The 16,253-nt window shown below is 44.3% G+C and overlaps 1 protein-coding gene across 2 annotated transcripts; it reads left to right on the forward strand.

The window, feature by feature from the left end:
- Positions 1-324: 324 nt before the first annotated feature.
- xpo1a (exportin 1 (CRM1 homolog, yeast) a) lies at positions 325-14,785 on the forward strand. 2 transcript variants are annotated; one of them, XM_056411057.1, is made up of 25 exons: positions 325-915; positions 1,814-1,946; positions 2,137-2,238; positions 3,585-3,657; positions 3,757-3,818; positions 3,904-3,948; positions 4,032-4,213; positions 4,657-4,705; positions 4,814-4,933; positions 5,134-5,262; positions 6,673-6,831; positions 7,102-7,284; positions 7,463-7,601; positions 7,849-8,030; positions 8,118-8,274; positions 8,571-8,734; positions 8,813-8,947; positions 9,030-9,213; positions 9,878-9,984; positions 10,727-10,921; positions 11,011-11,179; positions 11,416-11,550; positions 12,300-12,459; positions 13,091-13,187; positions 13,910-14,785. In XM_056411057.1, the coding sequence occupies exons 2-25, from the start codon at positions 1,821-1,823 to the stop codon at positions 14,054-14,056; spliced, it is 3,201 nt and encodes a 1,066-aa protein (XP_056267032.1). In that variant the 5' UTR covers positions 325-915; positions 1,814-1,820; the 3' UTR covers positions 14,057-14,785. The 2 variants fall into 2 exon arrangements, with proteins under 2 accessions (XP_056267032.1, XP_056267033.1); XM_056411058.1 differs by having other exon boundaries at positions 325-669.
- Positions 14,786-16,253: the final 1,468 nt, after the last annotated feature.

Here is a 16,253-nt window from a genome sequence, read left to right on the forward strand (position 1 = left end):
AAATGTGAATACTCAAATACCTCAAAACGTGTACTTGAGCACAGTACTTGAGTACATGTACAAAAGTACTTCCCACCCCTTTGAATTTAAGTTATTAATCATCATTCAGGGCCTGACGAGGTCAGACAGACCCGAGGGGGGAGGGAGGCTGAGCTAGATTGACAGCTCCTCTCAGCCTATGACAACCCCGTGACGCAGGCGCCGGCGCGACCAATCACGTGCCGGAATGGGCGGGTACATAGTCCAAATTTTTACGCGGCGCTCGACGGGGCCGAAACACCCGAGAATGAATATCCCGGTCTCAACCGGTTTCAACCGGTCCGCGGTTGGAAGCGTGAGCTTAGAGGAAGAGCACACTTGCAGGCATTAAAACGTCTCCCGTGCGTTTGTGTGCGAACCAGAGTCAGAAATACAAAAAAGACTCTTTAAATATATATATATATATTTTTTTCTACGTGGTTATGACCCGGATTACCGCTCAAAAAGGTGCGACTCCGTGAACGTTGACTTTTCCATTTAGCGGTTTCTCCCTTTAGCGTGGTGGGAGTCGGCTGTAATCACTGGTAGCTCCACGAAAAGAAGAGATGTGTCTAAACTGGCGGAAGACGAGAAACAATAAGGCAGCGGGAAGGTTTTAAAACGTCGCGGAGAACGGATAAGAATCCAGCGGTAACTGTTCTTTTTTTTTTTTCCGTCTTTATATATATATGTTTTTAAATTAGCTCCGTCGGTTTCATCGGGGGGGAGTTAGCTTGTTGCTATCGAAGGTTAGGGAGCCGTGTGAGCGCGTGCAATGAGATAACGTGACGCTGTTTTTTTCCACAATATTCCGGTTTTTTTCCAAACGGTACCAGTCAACATCCGGGTACCCGATACTTTTTTTTCTTTCCACGAGTAGGACGGGAGACACAAAATGTGAGTTAAAGCATGATCAACTGTAACCATGCGCCAGTTTAAAAAATAAAAGTATTGTGTTTTTATGCCCAGTTCGCCACGTGGGGGCGCTGTTTCCACCTTGCACTGGTTCCAATGGGTTTCGGGGTTTGGACCACGAGGGTTGAAAGTCTTCACACTTTTTTTTTGTCCGGACAAGAATAACTTGTTTCTGATTAACTGCTATGCAGCGTATCATGAGCACCTTTTAACAATACCCTAAACCCATCCTTTTGTTTATATATATATATATATATATATATATATCTATCTGTTAATGCATTGATGGAAAATGTATGTTACCTCCATTAAATGTATTACTACCACATAACAAGTGGCCTAAATGACAAAGAAGTAAAGAAGTATTGGCATCTAAATGTACTTGTGTTATTGGAATATCATTAGTATTTATGCATCTTAATGTGGTACTTAAAATACTAGTAGGTGATTAGTTTAGTAAGAAAGCAATATTATTCAAACTGATGATCATTGCAGTTTCATATTGACCTGAAAAGTAACTGATAACTACAGCTGGCAGATACATGTACAAGAAAATGGAAATGGTTCACTACAAGTATCTCATAATTGTACTAAATTAAATGTACTTTGTTACATTCCACCACTGATTAAAATGTCACGTTTGTGTTTACTAGATTGATGAACAGTGTTTAAAATATTAATGAAATGTGATTTAAAGTTATTTATTATCATATGCACGATTACAGAGTGAATGGATTGATCTCAGGCTCCAATAATGCTCATTAAATATGTCTAAAAATCAAACTACATGTACAGTAATGAAATAATATATAAATGAGATTGTTGTATATGTGAAATGAGAAGTAATGAATATATATATCTTTATCATTTCTCCCATCAGAGTCTCTATGCCAGCAGAAATGACGATGTTGGCCGAGCAACCAGCCAGACAGCTGCTGGACTTCAGCCAGAAACTGGACATCAACCTGTTGGACAATGTTGTCAACTCCATGTACCACGACATCGGATCCCAGGTGACCACCGGATCCTCTTCACCACGGCCTCCACGCGCAGTCCATGCAACATGCGTCACTTTCAGCTTATAAGCGTGGTTATCAGGATTCACGCTGCGGACATGGGAGGAAATCGGGTCAAATATGGCGTCTTAAGCGCCGGGGAACTCTTTAGTCACGTCTTCTGAATGTTTTTCTTTCTCTCCTGCAGCAACGAGTGGCCCAGGAGGTCCTCACCAACCTCAAGGACCACCCAGACGCCTGGACGAGGGTCGACACCATCCTGGAGTTCTCGCAGAACATGAAGACTAAAGTACGTACGCGCGAAGCGGGGGAGAGCCACGAGCTCGGCGCCTGTAATAATGCGAGCTGATGTTTATCGCCGTCGGGTCGGAGCTGATCTATTCCTCTCCAGCTCACGTCTTATGTGGTCATCATCACAACATTATTTCTAGCTTTGCTGCATCTTTGGTGTCGCTGCTGCATAAATGTCGATTCTCTGTTTACGTTTATTACCTTTGCATTGAAATTGCGGAAGGTTATGTTTTGATCGCCATTTATTTATTTGTATGCGTGTTATTCGCATAACACAAAAAGTATTAAACCGAATCGCATGAAATTCGGTGGGATGATTGGTTATTATCCGGGGACCATTTGATTAGATTTTGGGATCGATCGGGTCAAAGGTCAAGGTCATGAAAAGGTCAAAATCTTCTTTTTACCATAGCGCGGTCAACTTCTTTCCAATTGGCATGCAACTAATGCCAAAATGTTCATAATTCAATGCCCAATCTTGTGATATGCGAAGGTATGCGCTCTACCGAGTGCCCATTCTAGTTTTTTAAGCGTCTCTCGTCGCTGCTGCTGTTTTCATGACGTTCAATTCTTTTGACTATTTACACGTCTTCAAGATTCAAGGTTTTATTTGCCATTTGTGACTCGACCGACACTCCAGACCCGTTGGACGTCTGGTGCAGGGCTCTCTTGAGTCAACAGCTTAGAAAAAATACTCTAAGAAGGAAAAAATACAAAATATAAAAGAATACACTACAGAAGGTGGTAATATGTACAGTTTTAAATTAGAGATGGTAATAATACGTCACATATTGCACATGAGTGTCGTGAGGTAGCTGCTGCCACTGGGGTTTCATGCTGCAAATGAAATAGCGGATATTCTTGCTTTCGGCGGCTTGGTATACGGTGTCTTCACCGTGTCGGACCAAGAGATATCGCATCTCTTAATTACAAGAGCTCCACGGAAATGCACCGTCATGCTCGCTGCCTGTGTCGATGAACACGCGTCTGTCAAACCAAGACTTAGTGGCTGAAGCCGTCTACGAGGCGCCGGCTGCACAAAGAGGGACGCGGTTCAAACTCGGCGCGGCGGGATTGGAGCCGGCGGGATCCCGCCGTGCCGAGCGATAAACACAGAACTGCCCGTCGACCTCTCAGCCGACGGTTATTTCGGTTGTTGTTATTATTATTTTTACATGTACTTTGCCCGAAGCTGCAGGCTCTTGAGTCCTAATCCGTGTTCGTGTGTGACGTCGTCATGGAGACGGATCACACAACTAAATCGTGGACGTCCTTTATTTGTTGTTGATTAGCTCTTAGCGTTGAGTGAACTCGTCTCTGATGCGTCGCTCTTCCTCCTCTCAGTATTACGCGCTGCAGATCCTGGAGACGGTCATCAAAACTCGCTGGAAGATCCTCCCCAGAAACCAGTGCGAAGGTCAGTTTGACGATGTTAAAATGAACACGGCGAGGTTTTCCATCTGTTTTATTAACATTTATTAATGTGCTCTATTAACATTTATTAATGTCTCTCCAGGCATCAAGAAGTACGTCGTCGGGTTGATCATCAAGACGTCGTCGGATCCCACGAACATGGAGGTGAGCCGTCTCTCATGAACCGTGATGCTCTCTGTGGCCGGGCGCTTGTGGAGGCTGACGTCTCTTCTCCGTGTTCCCTTTGCAGAAGGAGGGCGTGTACATCTCCAAACTCAACATGATCCTCGTACAGGTAAATACAAACGTTGTGTTGTTGACGCGCGATACGAGAGAGCGGCGGCCGAGGCCAACGCTTCCTCCATGAAACTCGTTTAGATCCTGAAGCAGGAATGGCCGAAGCACTGGCCGACCTTCATCAGCGACATCGTGGGCGCCAGCCGGACGAGCGAGAGCCTCTGCCAGAACAACATGATCATCCTCAAGTTGCTCAGCGAGGAGGTGTTCGACTTCTCCAGCGGACAGATGACCCAGGTGAAGGCCAAGCACCTCAAAGACAGGTAACCGGAGAGCCTGTCTGCCTGTCTGCCTGTCTGTGTGTCTGTCTCTGTCTATCTCTCTGTGTGCCTGTAGTAATAATTATAATAATTTATTTAATAAAATACAATGAATTAATTCTCACATAGCAGGAGGCGCAATAACAAATTTTTTTATGTGAATAATGTACAAATCCTACTTATCATCTTTGGAAAATCATATCCTGATTTTAATATCAGTCAAAATAATGTTGATTTATATCTATATATATATTTTTTCCTTTTATAAATCTTTCAGCCCTGAAGTTGAAGTTTTTAGAATGTAATAGATAATTTCATCGCTAAAACCCCAGAATGCACCTCTTTCAATCAGACGTCCACAACAATGAATATGTGGTTGTTTGGCCTCGTGCGCCCGGTTTGAGACGCGCCCCTCCCCCGCCGACGAGCTGCTCTTTGTCTTTCAGCATGTGCAACGAGTTCTCCCAAATATTCCAGCTGTGCCAGTTCGTGATGGTAAGATGAGACTTCAGACCCAACAGTTCTCGGCTTCCGGTGTGTTTTTTTAGATAAATAAATGACCGCAGTCTGTTCTCACGTTTGCCGTTTCTTCCTCCTGTGTAGGAAAACTCCCAGAATGCACCGCTGGTCCACGCCACGCTGGAGACGCTGCTCCGCTTCCTGAACTGGATCCCGCTGGGTTACATCTTCGAGACCAAGCTCAGCAGCACGCTGGTGTACAAGGTAAACAGCTGTTGTGTGTGAGGTAAACATCTGGTGTGTGTGTACGAGGTAAACATCTGGTGTGTATGAGGTAAACATCTGGTGTGTGAGGTAACCAGCTGGTGGAGCAGCACTGTAGAAATATGTTAAAAACACTCATTTTAAACAGAAGATATGGAGGTGTGCAAAGTTCTGATGAACTTCGTCTTCTTCTTTTTCAGTTCTTGAACGTTCCCATGTTTCGCAACGTGACGCTGAAATGTTTGACGGAGATCGCCGGAGTGACCGTCAACCAGTACGAGGAGCAGTTTGTCAACCTGTTCACCCTCACCATGAGCCAGCTCAAACAGGTACACACACACACACACACACACACACACACACAATCATTCCGAGTGGTGCTCAAGTTAATTGCACTTGGTATGATTACACAAAATCACAATTACATGAGCCCACTCTGTTATTATTACACACAAACACACACTTTGTGCAAACCTCCTGAGTTTACTACCGTACACAGCTTGTGCCCTCTAACCGACAACACACACACACACACACACACTGCAAACTACACTCTGTGTCAGAAGTCCTCCGGGACGATGATCTGACTCAATTTTGAGTTTTGCTACATTGAACCAGTTTGTTTCTGAGAGACATCGTTCCTCTGGATCGATGCTGGAGACACTGGGACACACACACACACACACACACACACACACGGTAAGCAGTGCTTGGTTGTTCACTGTTATTACGAGTAAACACTCATTACAGTGTTCAGTCCAAAGCTGCGTGGCGTTTGTTGGTAGTTTGTCACAGATGTTCAGCCGGCTGCGTGAACTCGCTGGAGGAGTGTCACCTGGCGCAGGTGTGGCTGCTGACACTCCCACAGCGAGTATGCGTCTTCTGTTAATTAATGGCTGTGCACAGATAATCATTTAGTGACGCTGTCGTTTGATCAGACCGACGACGGCAACGCTTTATTCAAGCTGCACTTCTCAAAGTGATTGAGAAGAAATAGTGGAGAGGGAGAGGGAGGGAGGGAGGGAGGGAGTGAGAGAGAGAATCTATGTTTTTTACAGATTTGGCTGTAATTTTACTATTTTTGCCCAGTTTCATTATTTGTGTGCGTGTGACTAATCACAATCTTCAGACCAAATGGTCCTAGTATATTTACCATCAGTAGGAGTGTACACACTCACACACACACTCACACACACTCACACACACACTCTCAGACTCCGCATATGTAAACAGCTCCACCTGCCTGCAGCTGCTGGAAAGAGGAAATTAATGTCGCCGCAGAGCTTAAACCTCGAGGCTGTTTTCGGGTCTGAAGCGCCGTGTTCCCCGAGAACGAGTTCTCAACGAAGAGCTGGCTTTGAGTGTGCCCTTTTAATATTGTTTAGTAAAGTTTAAATAGTTTTTAATGACCAGAAAAGGTAGAAACATGTCGTCATGGTTTTTTAAAAGCTGAACATGATTTTTCGTTAATCATGTTTTAATGACTTAATTGGGATGAAAACTCTTAACTCTGTTTACTTTCCAAAGCCCTCCACCCCGCCTCGAGGGCTCTCTGTTATTCCTAGATGTAGATGAATAGTTTTCCTGGGTGGTCTCGAGGCTCAGAGGCCGGAGAAGAATCACATTTACAGATTCAAACAAAACCTGCGGATGCAATTACACGACAACACAAGTCAAGTAAAGGTTAGTTTTGGACCTCATGTGTTGTTGCCCCCCCCCCCCCCCCCCCCCGTAAACAGATGCTGCCTCTGAACACAAACATCAGGCTGGCGTACTCCAACGGGAAAGACGACGAGCAGAACTTCATCCAGAACCTCAGCCTGTTCCTCTGCACCTTCCTCAAGGAGCACGGCCAGCTCATCGAGAAGAGGGCCAACCTGCGGGAGTCGCTCTTGGAGGTAACCCCCCCCCCCCCCCCGGCGGCTTCAGGGTCGTTGAAAGGGAAACGCCCCCTACGTCGTCCTGATTACGGCGGTTGCAGCGACATCATTTGGGACCAATTAACTTCGGAAAGACCTCGTTCGTGAAGTGAAGGTCGCTTCAGGAGTTTGAGATGTTTTAGAGCAGAAGAGATGAAGCAGATATAATAATCCCAGTTGTGTCTCTCACTACAGATGGAAACTCTTCTTGTATAGTGTGACTGACTCGTGTGACTCCCCCCCCCACAGGCGCTGCACTTCATGCTGCTGGTGTCCGAGGTGGAGGAGACGGAGATCTTTAAGATCTGCCTGGAGTACTGGAACCACCTGGCGGCCGAGCTCTACAGGGAGAGTCCGTTCTCCACCTCCAGCACGCCGCTGCTCTCCGACGTGCCGCCGCGCCGACACCTCTACCTGCCCGTGCTCTCCCAGGTGTGTGTGCTCGACCACGGGGACCCAAACGTGAACCAACGGGTCAAACCGACAGTCCAGAACCCAAAGATCCAACATTGACTGTCGCATGAGACTTATGTTAGAAGTTAACAGGAAGTATCACACCACATCTCCGTGATCCAGCCTCTTCTTCCTCCTCCTCCTCCTCTTCTTGAAGGTGCGTCTGCTGATGGTGAGCCGCATGGCCAAACCAGAGGAGGTGCTGGTGGTGGAGAACGACCAGGGCGAGGTGGTCCGCGAGTTCATGAAGGACACGGACGCCATCAACCTGTACAAGAACATGAGGGAGACTCTCGGTGAGCCCAGTTCTCTCTAAGAGCGAAGACGATACACGTGTGACTCTTATTTTGAGTCTCCGGTAGAATAGATCTAGTTTATTGTGCATTTCTTGGACACTGAATTTCTTTATTCTCTTGTTGCGGGCTGTTAAATGTAAATTGCATAACTCGGGTCAGGTAAAATTTTGAATTACATCAACGCGGCACACAGATAAAAAGTAACCCGACTCCCCCGCTTCTCTCTCTCTCTCTGCTGCCGCCACAGTGTACCTGACCCACCTGGACTACGCCGACACTGAACGCATCATGACGGAGAAGCTCCACAACCAGGTGAACGGCACCGAGTGGTCGTGGAGGAACCTGAACATGCTCTGCTGGGCCATCGGCTCCATCAGCGGGGCGATGCACGAGGAGGACGAGAAGAGGTTCCTGGTCACGGTCATCAAGGTGAGACACACACACACACACACAGACTGTGTTATATTGTATAGCAGCTTCCTGTAGTGTTGACTAACTGTGTGTGTGTGTGCTCAGGACCTTCTTGGCTTGTGTGAGCAGAAGCGAGGGAAGGACAACAAGGCCATCATCGCGTCCAACATCATGTACATCGTGGGCCAGTACCCTCGCTTCCTGCGGGCGCACTGGAAGTTCCTCAAGACAGTCGTCAACAAGCTGTTTGAGTTCATGCACGGTGAGAAAGTCACGACATCGCACACCACCCGTTTTTATTCTGCGTAAATGTTCGACCCAAAAATTAAAAACTCCCGCTGCTATTTTAAAATTCTCTCGAGCTAAACGTTCCGATTGGTGAATCTAAATCTTGCGACACGCTGAAGATCCTCCCGATCGGACTCTCGAGTGTCCTTTTTTCCGCTCGTTCCCTGAACGCCTCTCGTTGACTTTTTGCCGGATATTCTGCAACTTTTAAAAGTTCCTCCGCCGAGTTGTTCCGATGTTAACGCTCCGCGGTTGTTCTTCGCGGCCCAGAAACGCACGACGGCGTGCAGGACATGGCGTGCGACACCTTCATCAAGATCGCCCAGAAGTGCCGGCGGCACTTCATCCAGGTCCAGGTGGGCGAGGTGATGCCCTTCATCGACGAGATCCTCAACAACATCAACACCATCATCTGCGACCTGCAGCCGCAGCAGGTCGGTCCCCGAGGCGTCCGTCTGTCCTTTAGAGGGTCCCGTCCCCCTCGGGTCCCTGTAACCCTCGCGTCTCTGCAGGTCCACACGTTCTACGAGGCCGTCGGCTACATGATCGCAGCGCAGACGGACCAGACGGTGCAGGAGCGTCTCATCGAGAAGTACATGCTGCTGCCCAACCAGGTGTGGGACAGCATCATCCAGCAGGCCACCAAGGTGAGCACCGTGGCGCCCATGAGCAGACCGCCTCCCGCCCTCGTCCCCGGTTGTTTTCTAACCCGCGTCCTCCGCCCTGCAGAACGTGGACATCCTGAAGGACCCGGAGACGGTGCGTCAGCTGGGCAGCATCCTGAAGACCAACGTCCGCTCCTGCAAGGCGGTCGGCCATCCCTTCGTCGTCCAGCTGGGGCGGATCTACCTGGACATGCTGAACGTCTACAAGTGTCTGAGCGAGAACATCTCCTCGGCCGTCCAGACCAACGGTGAGTGAGTGTCTGCGAGTGTGTATGTTTGTGTGTGTGTCTCTGTCGCTTTGTGTGTGTCTCTGTCTCTCTGTTTGTGTCTCTGCCCCTCTGTCTCTTTGTGTGTGTGTGTGTGTCTCTGTGTGTGTTTCTGTCTCTTTGTGTGTGTCTCTGTCTCTGTGTGTGTCTGTCTCTTTGTGTGTGTGTGTGTTTCTGTCTATGTGTGTGTGTCTATGCCTCTCTGTCTCTTTGTGTGTGTCTCTGTGTGTGTTTCTGTCTCTTTGTGTGTGTCTCTGTCTCTGTGTGTGTCTGTCTCTTTGTGTGTGTGTGTCTCTGTGTGTGTTTCTGTCTCTTTGTGTGTGTCTCTGTCTATGTGTGTGTCTGTCTCTTTGTGTGTGTCTCTGTCTCTTTGTGTGTGTTTGTACTCTTTCATCTAAATTCTAAAAAATAATCTTCTTGAATCTCAATCCTGATTCTCAGGAATGAGATTCTCGTCTCTGACAGAATAATTAAACGTTTGCTGCAGATAAATCGAGTTTAACGCGAGCTGCTGAACACAGGAATAAAAAGCTTCGTGGTGAATATTGTCACAACGTGACTCTAATGTGAATCCCTCTCGTGCTGCTGTGCGTCAGCTGGATTTGAAACACACACCTGTTCACACTCTGAATCCCTGGTGTTTCAGGTGAGATAGTGACGAAGCAGCCTCTGATCCGCAGCATGCGGACAGTGAAGAGAGAGACGCTGAAGCTGATCTCCGGCTGGGTCAGCCGCTCCAACGACCCCCAGATGGTGAGCGCCTTCAATTACTTTATGTTATTATATTCAGTGACGGATGTATTTTCCGGCAGTTATTTCTGGAATAGAAGAGAGTTTGTAAATGTGTGTTTTATGTTTGTATGAGGAGTTTCATGTGAAGCATCCTCTGTATTCATTGAGCTGCTTCGGCTAAGAAAATAACTCTACGACTAGTTTGGGAATTATGCCGATTTATTGGACTATTTTTAATTTTTAAATCCATCTAAAAAGCTTTTTTTTTTAAACTGTTTTTTAACTACTGTCCTGAGAATTGATTTTAACTGTTTGGAAGTCTCTTAAAATGATAAATTAATTTAAAAATCTCATTATTTTACTTTGTTGGGATGCACCGGAACGATCGGATCTGTGACTTTTTATACCCCGAGTCTCAACGTCATCTTCATTTTTTTTTTGTGGACGATTTTCTTTTTTTTAAGTCCGACTATAATTGAGCTCAAATCTTTTTATAATTTTTTTATTTATAACCACTGTCCTGATAATTAAATGTAACTGTTTTAACGATAAATAAATTCTAAATCTCATCTTTTTTACATTGTTATTGCATTGTTAGGATGCACCGTAACTATCTTATCCGTGACTTTTTACATGCGTCTGTAAATGTGAATTTATTTGTCAGATTTGAGTTTTTCAAAGCCATGAAAACTGTTTGTAAAGCACCTGAGGGTGAGAGTGAGACCCGCAGTCCTAACGTTGTCCTGGTGGTTCCGCGGTCCAGGTGGGGGAGAACTTCGTGCCCCCCCTGCTGGAGGCCGTGCTCATCGACTACCAGAGGAACGTGCCGGCCGCCCGCGAACCCGAGGTCCTCAGCGCCATGGCGACTATCGTCAACAAGCTGGGCGTCCACATCACGGGGGAAATCCCCAAGATCTTCGACGCCGTCTTCGAGTGCACGCTGAACATGATCAACAAGGTCCGTTTCAGTCGGTACCGGTCGGATTCTCTTCGAACACGTATTGTTTTCATCTCAGACTTTTAACCCCTCGTTGTTTCCCCCTCCAGGACTTTGAGGAGTTCCCGGAGCACAGGACTCATTTCTTCTACCTCCTCCAAGCCGCCACGTCCCAGTGCTTCCCGGCCTTCCTGTCCATCGCCCCGGCCCAGTTCAAACTCATCCTGGACTCCATCATCTGGGCCTTCAAGCACACCATGAGGAACGTGGCCGACACAGGTAGGGACTTTGATGCAGAGCTCACGCAAATAAAGATTTTATTATTATCTAGATTTTCCCGTAAATATGCATGAACAACGTTCCGTGGTCACGTTAAACATTTAAACCTCTTCGTGTGGTTTTAAAAGAGGGCGGAAGACAAAAAGTAGACTGTTAAGTTGCAGACGGGACTTTTTGTGTGTGTGTGTGAGCACCCCGGGGTGCTGTTGGCCTGACGTGTCTCCGTCTCCCTGCAGGTCTCCAGATCCTCTACATCCTCCTGCAGAACGTGTCCGGGGAGGACGCCGCCGCTCAGAGCTTCTACCAGACGTACTTCTGCGACGTCCTGCAGCACATCTTCTCCGTGGTCACCGACACCTCGCACACCGCAGGTACCGATCATTATGGGATGACCGGCCTCTTTTTGTCTGAGTGTCTGATGCTGCATTAAGGCCGTCGTACGTAAATAAACAGAAAACTCACAGGTACAGCTACAGGTCAAAATGTATTCTATAAGAATAATGTAGTGAAATAATCTTAAATACTTTTTTAGATAAAAGTAGTGAAGTTACAGGAAATAAACTTTGATTTTCTCAGAGATTAAAGTAGTAAAATCTCAGGAAATATACTTGAATATTTTTAGAGATTAAAGTAGTAAAATTACAGAAAAATTAACTTAAATATTCTCAGAAATTAAAGTAGTAAAATTACAGGAAATATACTTGAATATTTATATTATATTTATATTATATATTTGAATTATATGCATTTGTTTATTTATAAATTATTTCTTGGAAATTTGTGACTTTTTCTCAGGAAATATATATTTGGTATTTCTTCTAGAATAACAAATATCTCTGAATATCTGAAATGTTTTTTTTTTTTTAAATGTACAACTTCTTCTCACTGTACTTTTAATTTGTTTGTATAAATTGTTTTTCTACACAGGCCGTAATATACACCCCGTCGTAGATATTTGATCTCGGATTATCATTTTAAGTATAAAGGCGGTGCTACTTATATCCTTAATTACTTTATTAACATGTACTCTAGAATGCATCGCCTCCTCAGACGTCAGCAGTTCCTCTGCGCGGCGCTAAAAGCTTTAAATAAATAATTAACACTGACTGCCTGTCCACAGGGCTGACCATGCACGCCACCATCTTGGCCTACATGTTCAACCTGGTGGAGGAGGGGAAGGTCAGCGTGGCGCTGAGCGCCTCCAGCCCGGCCAACAACCAGGCGCACGTCCAGGAGTACATCGCCAACCTGCTGAAGACGGCCTTCCCCCACCTGCAAGAGTACGTAGGCTCGATTCCACATGGATACAAATGTTTATTAAGTCTCTCTGAACGCGTCCACACCACACGGAGAGGGAAGGGACTCCCAGCCTCAACTTCTAGAGGATCTTCTTACTTCGTACGCTTTGATTTCTGCAGAAACGAAAGGTCTTGCACGACCGGTCCAAAGTTCTAGAACACTTCCCCCATGTTTCCGGTTTTTACTGAAGTGTTAGCAGTTGAAGTGAATAACCTGAACTGGAACAAAGGACAGCAGCAAACTGCCAAGTTGAAACAACAAGTTTAGGTTTCCAAAAACTGAAAAATAATGTACATTTCAGAGTTCTACATAAAGTTATGTTTCAGGGAACAAGTGATGGAGGGTTAACGACGTGCAGCAGTGGAAGTAAATGAAAACTTAAAGTCTCAACTTGTGTTTATTACTTACCAAAGTGTTGGATCAGACTGTTGATCCACCCTGAGAAGCTTTGTGTGGACAGGAAGTTGTATATCGCTCTTATAATGGCAAGAAAAAGGCCATTAACAAAGACAGACGGACCATAATAACCCGGTCGTGTGTATAATACATTTCCCCCGCTAAACGTCTTAAAGCTGTGATTTATTTTAACGTGACCTCGTTCTCGTTCTCCAGTGCCCAGGTGAAGGTGTTCGTCACGGGGCTGTTCAGCCTGAACCAGGACATCCCGGCCTTCAAGGAGCACCTCAGGGACTTCCTGGTGCAGATCAAGGTGAGCGTCCAGAGCGATGATGTCATCATCTTTATACACAGTCTGTTTAAAATGGCCATCTTGTTGGTTTAAAGCTTATCCCTCCAATGAGTCACGTTTACTTCCACAGTTTAGACCGCTGGTTCTCAAATGGGGGTACGCGGACCCATGGTGGTACGTTTAGGTACTCCAAGGGGGTACGGGAGATTTTTTTCTAAGTATATTTAAATTTGTATCTATTAAAAAATCCTTTAAAAAAAGTTATTTAATAAATATTATTTTAAAATCCTTTAAAAAAATAGTTATTTAATAAATATTATTAAAATATACTTTTTTAAAATAGTTATTTAATAAATATTATTTAAAAATAGTTATTTAATAAATATTATTTAAATCCTTTAAAAAAAGTTATTTAATGAATATTAAATTAAATATAAATGTGAGTTGATAAACTTAATTGTATATATTCTATTGTAAATCAGATGCTGATGGCCCAGCACTGGTTAGGGGGTACTTGGCTGTAAACTTATTTCACATAATAAAAGGTTCAGAACCAGTGGTTTACACGACGTATTCAAGAGGACACAAATTAATACAATGTGTTGTTTTCTGTGCTTGAATATTGTGAGAATTGTATGTTGGAAGTCTTTAGATTTTAACTAAAGCGGAGAGACTTTGCGGACGGTTCCTCCCTCTGTGGGGGTGAGAGCGGCGCTGATTCTCTGCTTGTGTCGGTCCTGCAGGAGTTCGCCGGCGAGGACACGACGGACCTGTTCCTGGAGGAGAGGGAGACGGCGCTGCGCCAAGCGCACGAGGAGAAGCACAAGCAGCAGCTGTCGGTGCCCGGCATCCTCAACCCGCACGAGCTGCCAGAGGAGATGTGCGACTGAAGCGTGTACAGGACGGCTCTGAGGGGGGCGGGGGGGAGTCGAGTGTGTGTGTGAATGCGTGTGTGTGTGTAGATGATGAGGGGCTAGAGGAAAGACCCCAGCACTCGGTTGTACGTCGACCAAATAAATGTCAATATGTAAATGAGAATCGTCCTCTGACCTCCTCCACCTCGGTGCGGATTCTTTTCTCTTTTTTCTTTTTTTTCTCTCTTCTTACAAACTTATTTTATACAGCAATTGTTTTTTTGTGTTGTGTTTTTTTTTCTCCTGTGTAACATGCCATGTTTTTGTTAAACCTGTTGCTAATTAAAAGCTTTATGTTTGGCCATACGGTTATTTTACACCTGCATGAAGTTGATACTAATTCCCCGGTTATTTTTAATCCCTCGTTTCACCGCCTCTGCTCTTTGTTAATATGTAATATATATAATGTGGAAACGCGTGCGACGGTTAGTGGACTGCTCTGGTTTCTGAAGTGGCGCCGAAGGACCAATGTGACGCTCAAGGGGACGCCGCGTACGCCCTTGCTTCCTTTGTTGTCTGGTTTTCGGTGTGTGTTTGTGTTTTTGTTTATTCTTCCGGCTCTCTGGAGTCGGTCAGAGCGCTCTGCGTTTTGGGATGAGAAGGAAGGCTGTGTGCATATCATCCTGTTTGTAAAGCTGTCGCGGTACTCTGAGAATATAAAGTTGGCTATTTTTACAAAAAAGAAAAGAACAACAAAAACAAGTCTGTGTGACTCTGCGTCTTTTGTCAAAGCCATGAAGGTCACGAGGGAAACGCACGAAGGTCACAGCTCTGCTACCAGGAGGAGTTATCGCATAACGATCTAATGCAGTTTAGGAACATGTGACGCTCGGCTAACCCTAACCAGCAAGGGGTGCTTTTGGCTTTGTGCCAGAGCCTAAACTAATGTCACATTTGAGTAATGGATAGAAGAGATGACATTTATGTTATTGGTTCCACTGATGAGACTAAGTGTCTCCTGTAAAATAGAAAATTAAAAAAGTTCTTTGTAATAGATTAAAACGCTCATAATCGTAAATTAATAAAGCTAAGATGAGACTATTCAGAAGACGCCTCGTGTTCCCAGCCCATGAAATGGACTTAGTTTGGATTTATTTAACTTGCACAAGCACACAAAGCTATGGCCTAAGAGTGATTTAAAACTGCTGTCATTAATGAACGGTCTTTAGATAATTAGTATGTAACGAGTACATGTCCGCAAAAGAACTAGAGTACAACTTGTAGGCGCTTGTAGTTTACTTGAGTATTTACATTTAATTTTACTTCATTTTGGAAGCCAATATTGTAGTTTTTACTTCACAACATGTGTTTGATAATTTTAGATACTTCAATTATTATAATCCAATTATATATATTATGAAAAGGGCTATAGTAGTGAGTTCTTTTACTTTTCGTACTTTAAGTATGTTTTTATGTTAATACTTGTGTACTTTTACTCAACTAAAACTTTGGAACACAGGACTTTTTACTTGTAAAAGTATTTCTACGTCGTGGTATTGCTACTTTTAAAGTAAAAGATCAGAGTACTTCTTCCACTACTTAAGTACAGATGAGACAAATACTAAAATAAACAAATACAAACGATGAACAAGTAAACTACACAATTTTGGATTGACGGATTCGCATTATTTAAATGTATATTTGACATACTTCTGGCTGTTTTAACTGACATGATTACAGGAAATGTAACAAATAACTTAATATTTAAATATGTATTAAAAATTGTTATTAACATTGTCGTGGTTTAGTATAGATGATTTAAAGATAGTATTACATTCCAAAATATGTCTTAGTGGAAAATAAATCTTAATAGTTTGATTTTATTGTTATCAGTTAATACAAATATGAAAATAAACAGTAATATTTCCAATTAAACAATTATTGAAAAATATTTTTTTTCTTCTTTTTTCTGGAAGTTATCTTCATTTCTTTTTTGAAAACATGAATGAGAGTTTACTTTAGAAATATATATTTAAGAATGTAAACACTTTAAATATATTATTATTATTATATAATAATCATATTGCTTTGTTGAACAACATGCCGACTATTATCCAAGAATTGAAAAGTATAATTTTCTCTGCAGTTGTCCTTGAGATCGAAAGAAAAAGGTTGTACCCTTTGCGGAGATATCGCGAGACTAACGAAGAAACCCGAACGGGGGCGAAGGAGA

The sequence above is a fragment of the Pseudoliparis swirei genome, unplaced genomic scaffold (genome assembly GCF_029220125.1).
Source record: "Pseudoliparis swirei isolate HS2019 ecotype Mariana Trench unplaced genomic scaffold, NWPU_hadal_v1 hadal_48, whole genome shotgun sequence".
Taxonomy (NCBI): domain Eukaryota; kingdom Metazoa; phylum Chordata; class Actinopteri; order Perciformes; family Liparidae; genus Pseudoliparis; species Pseudoliparis swirei.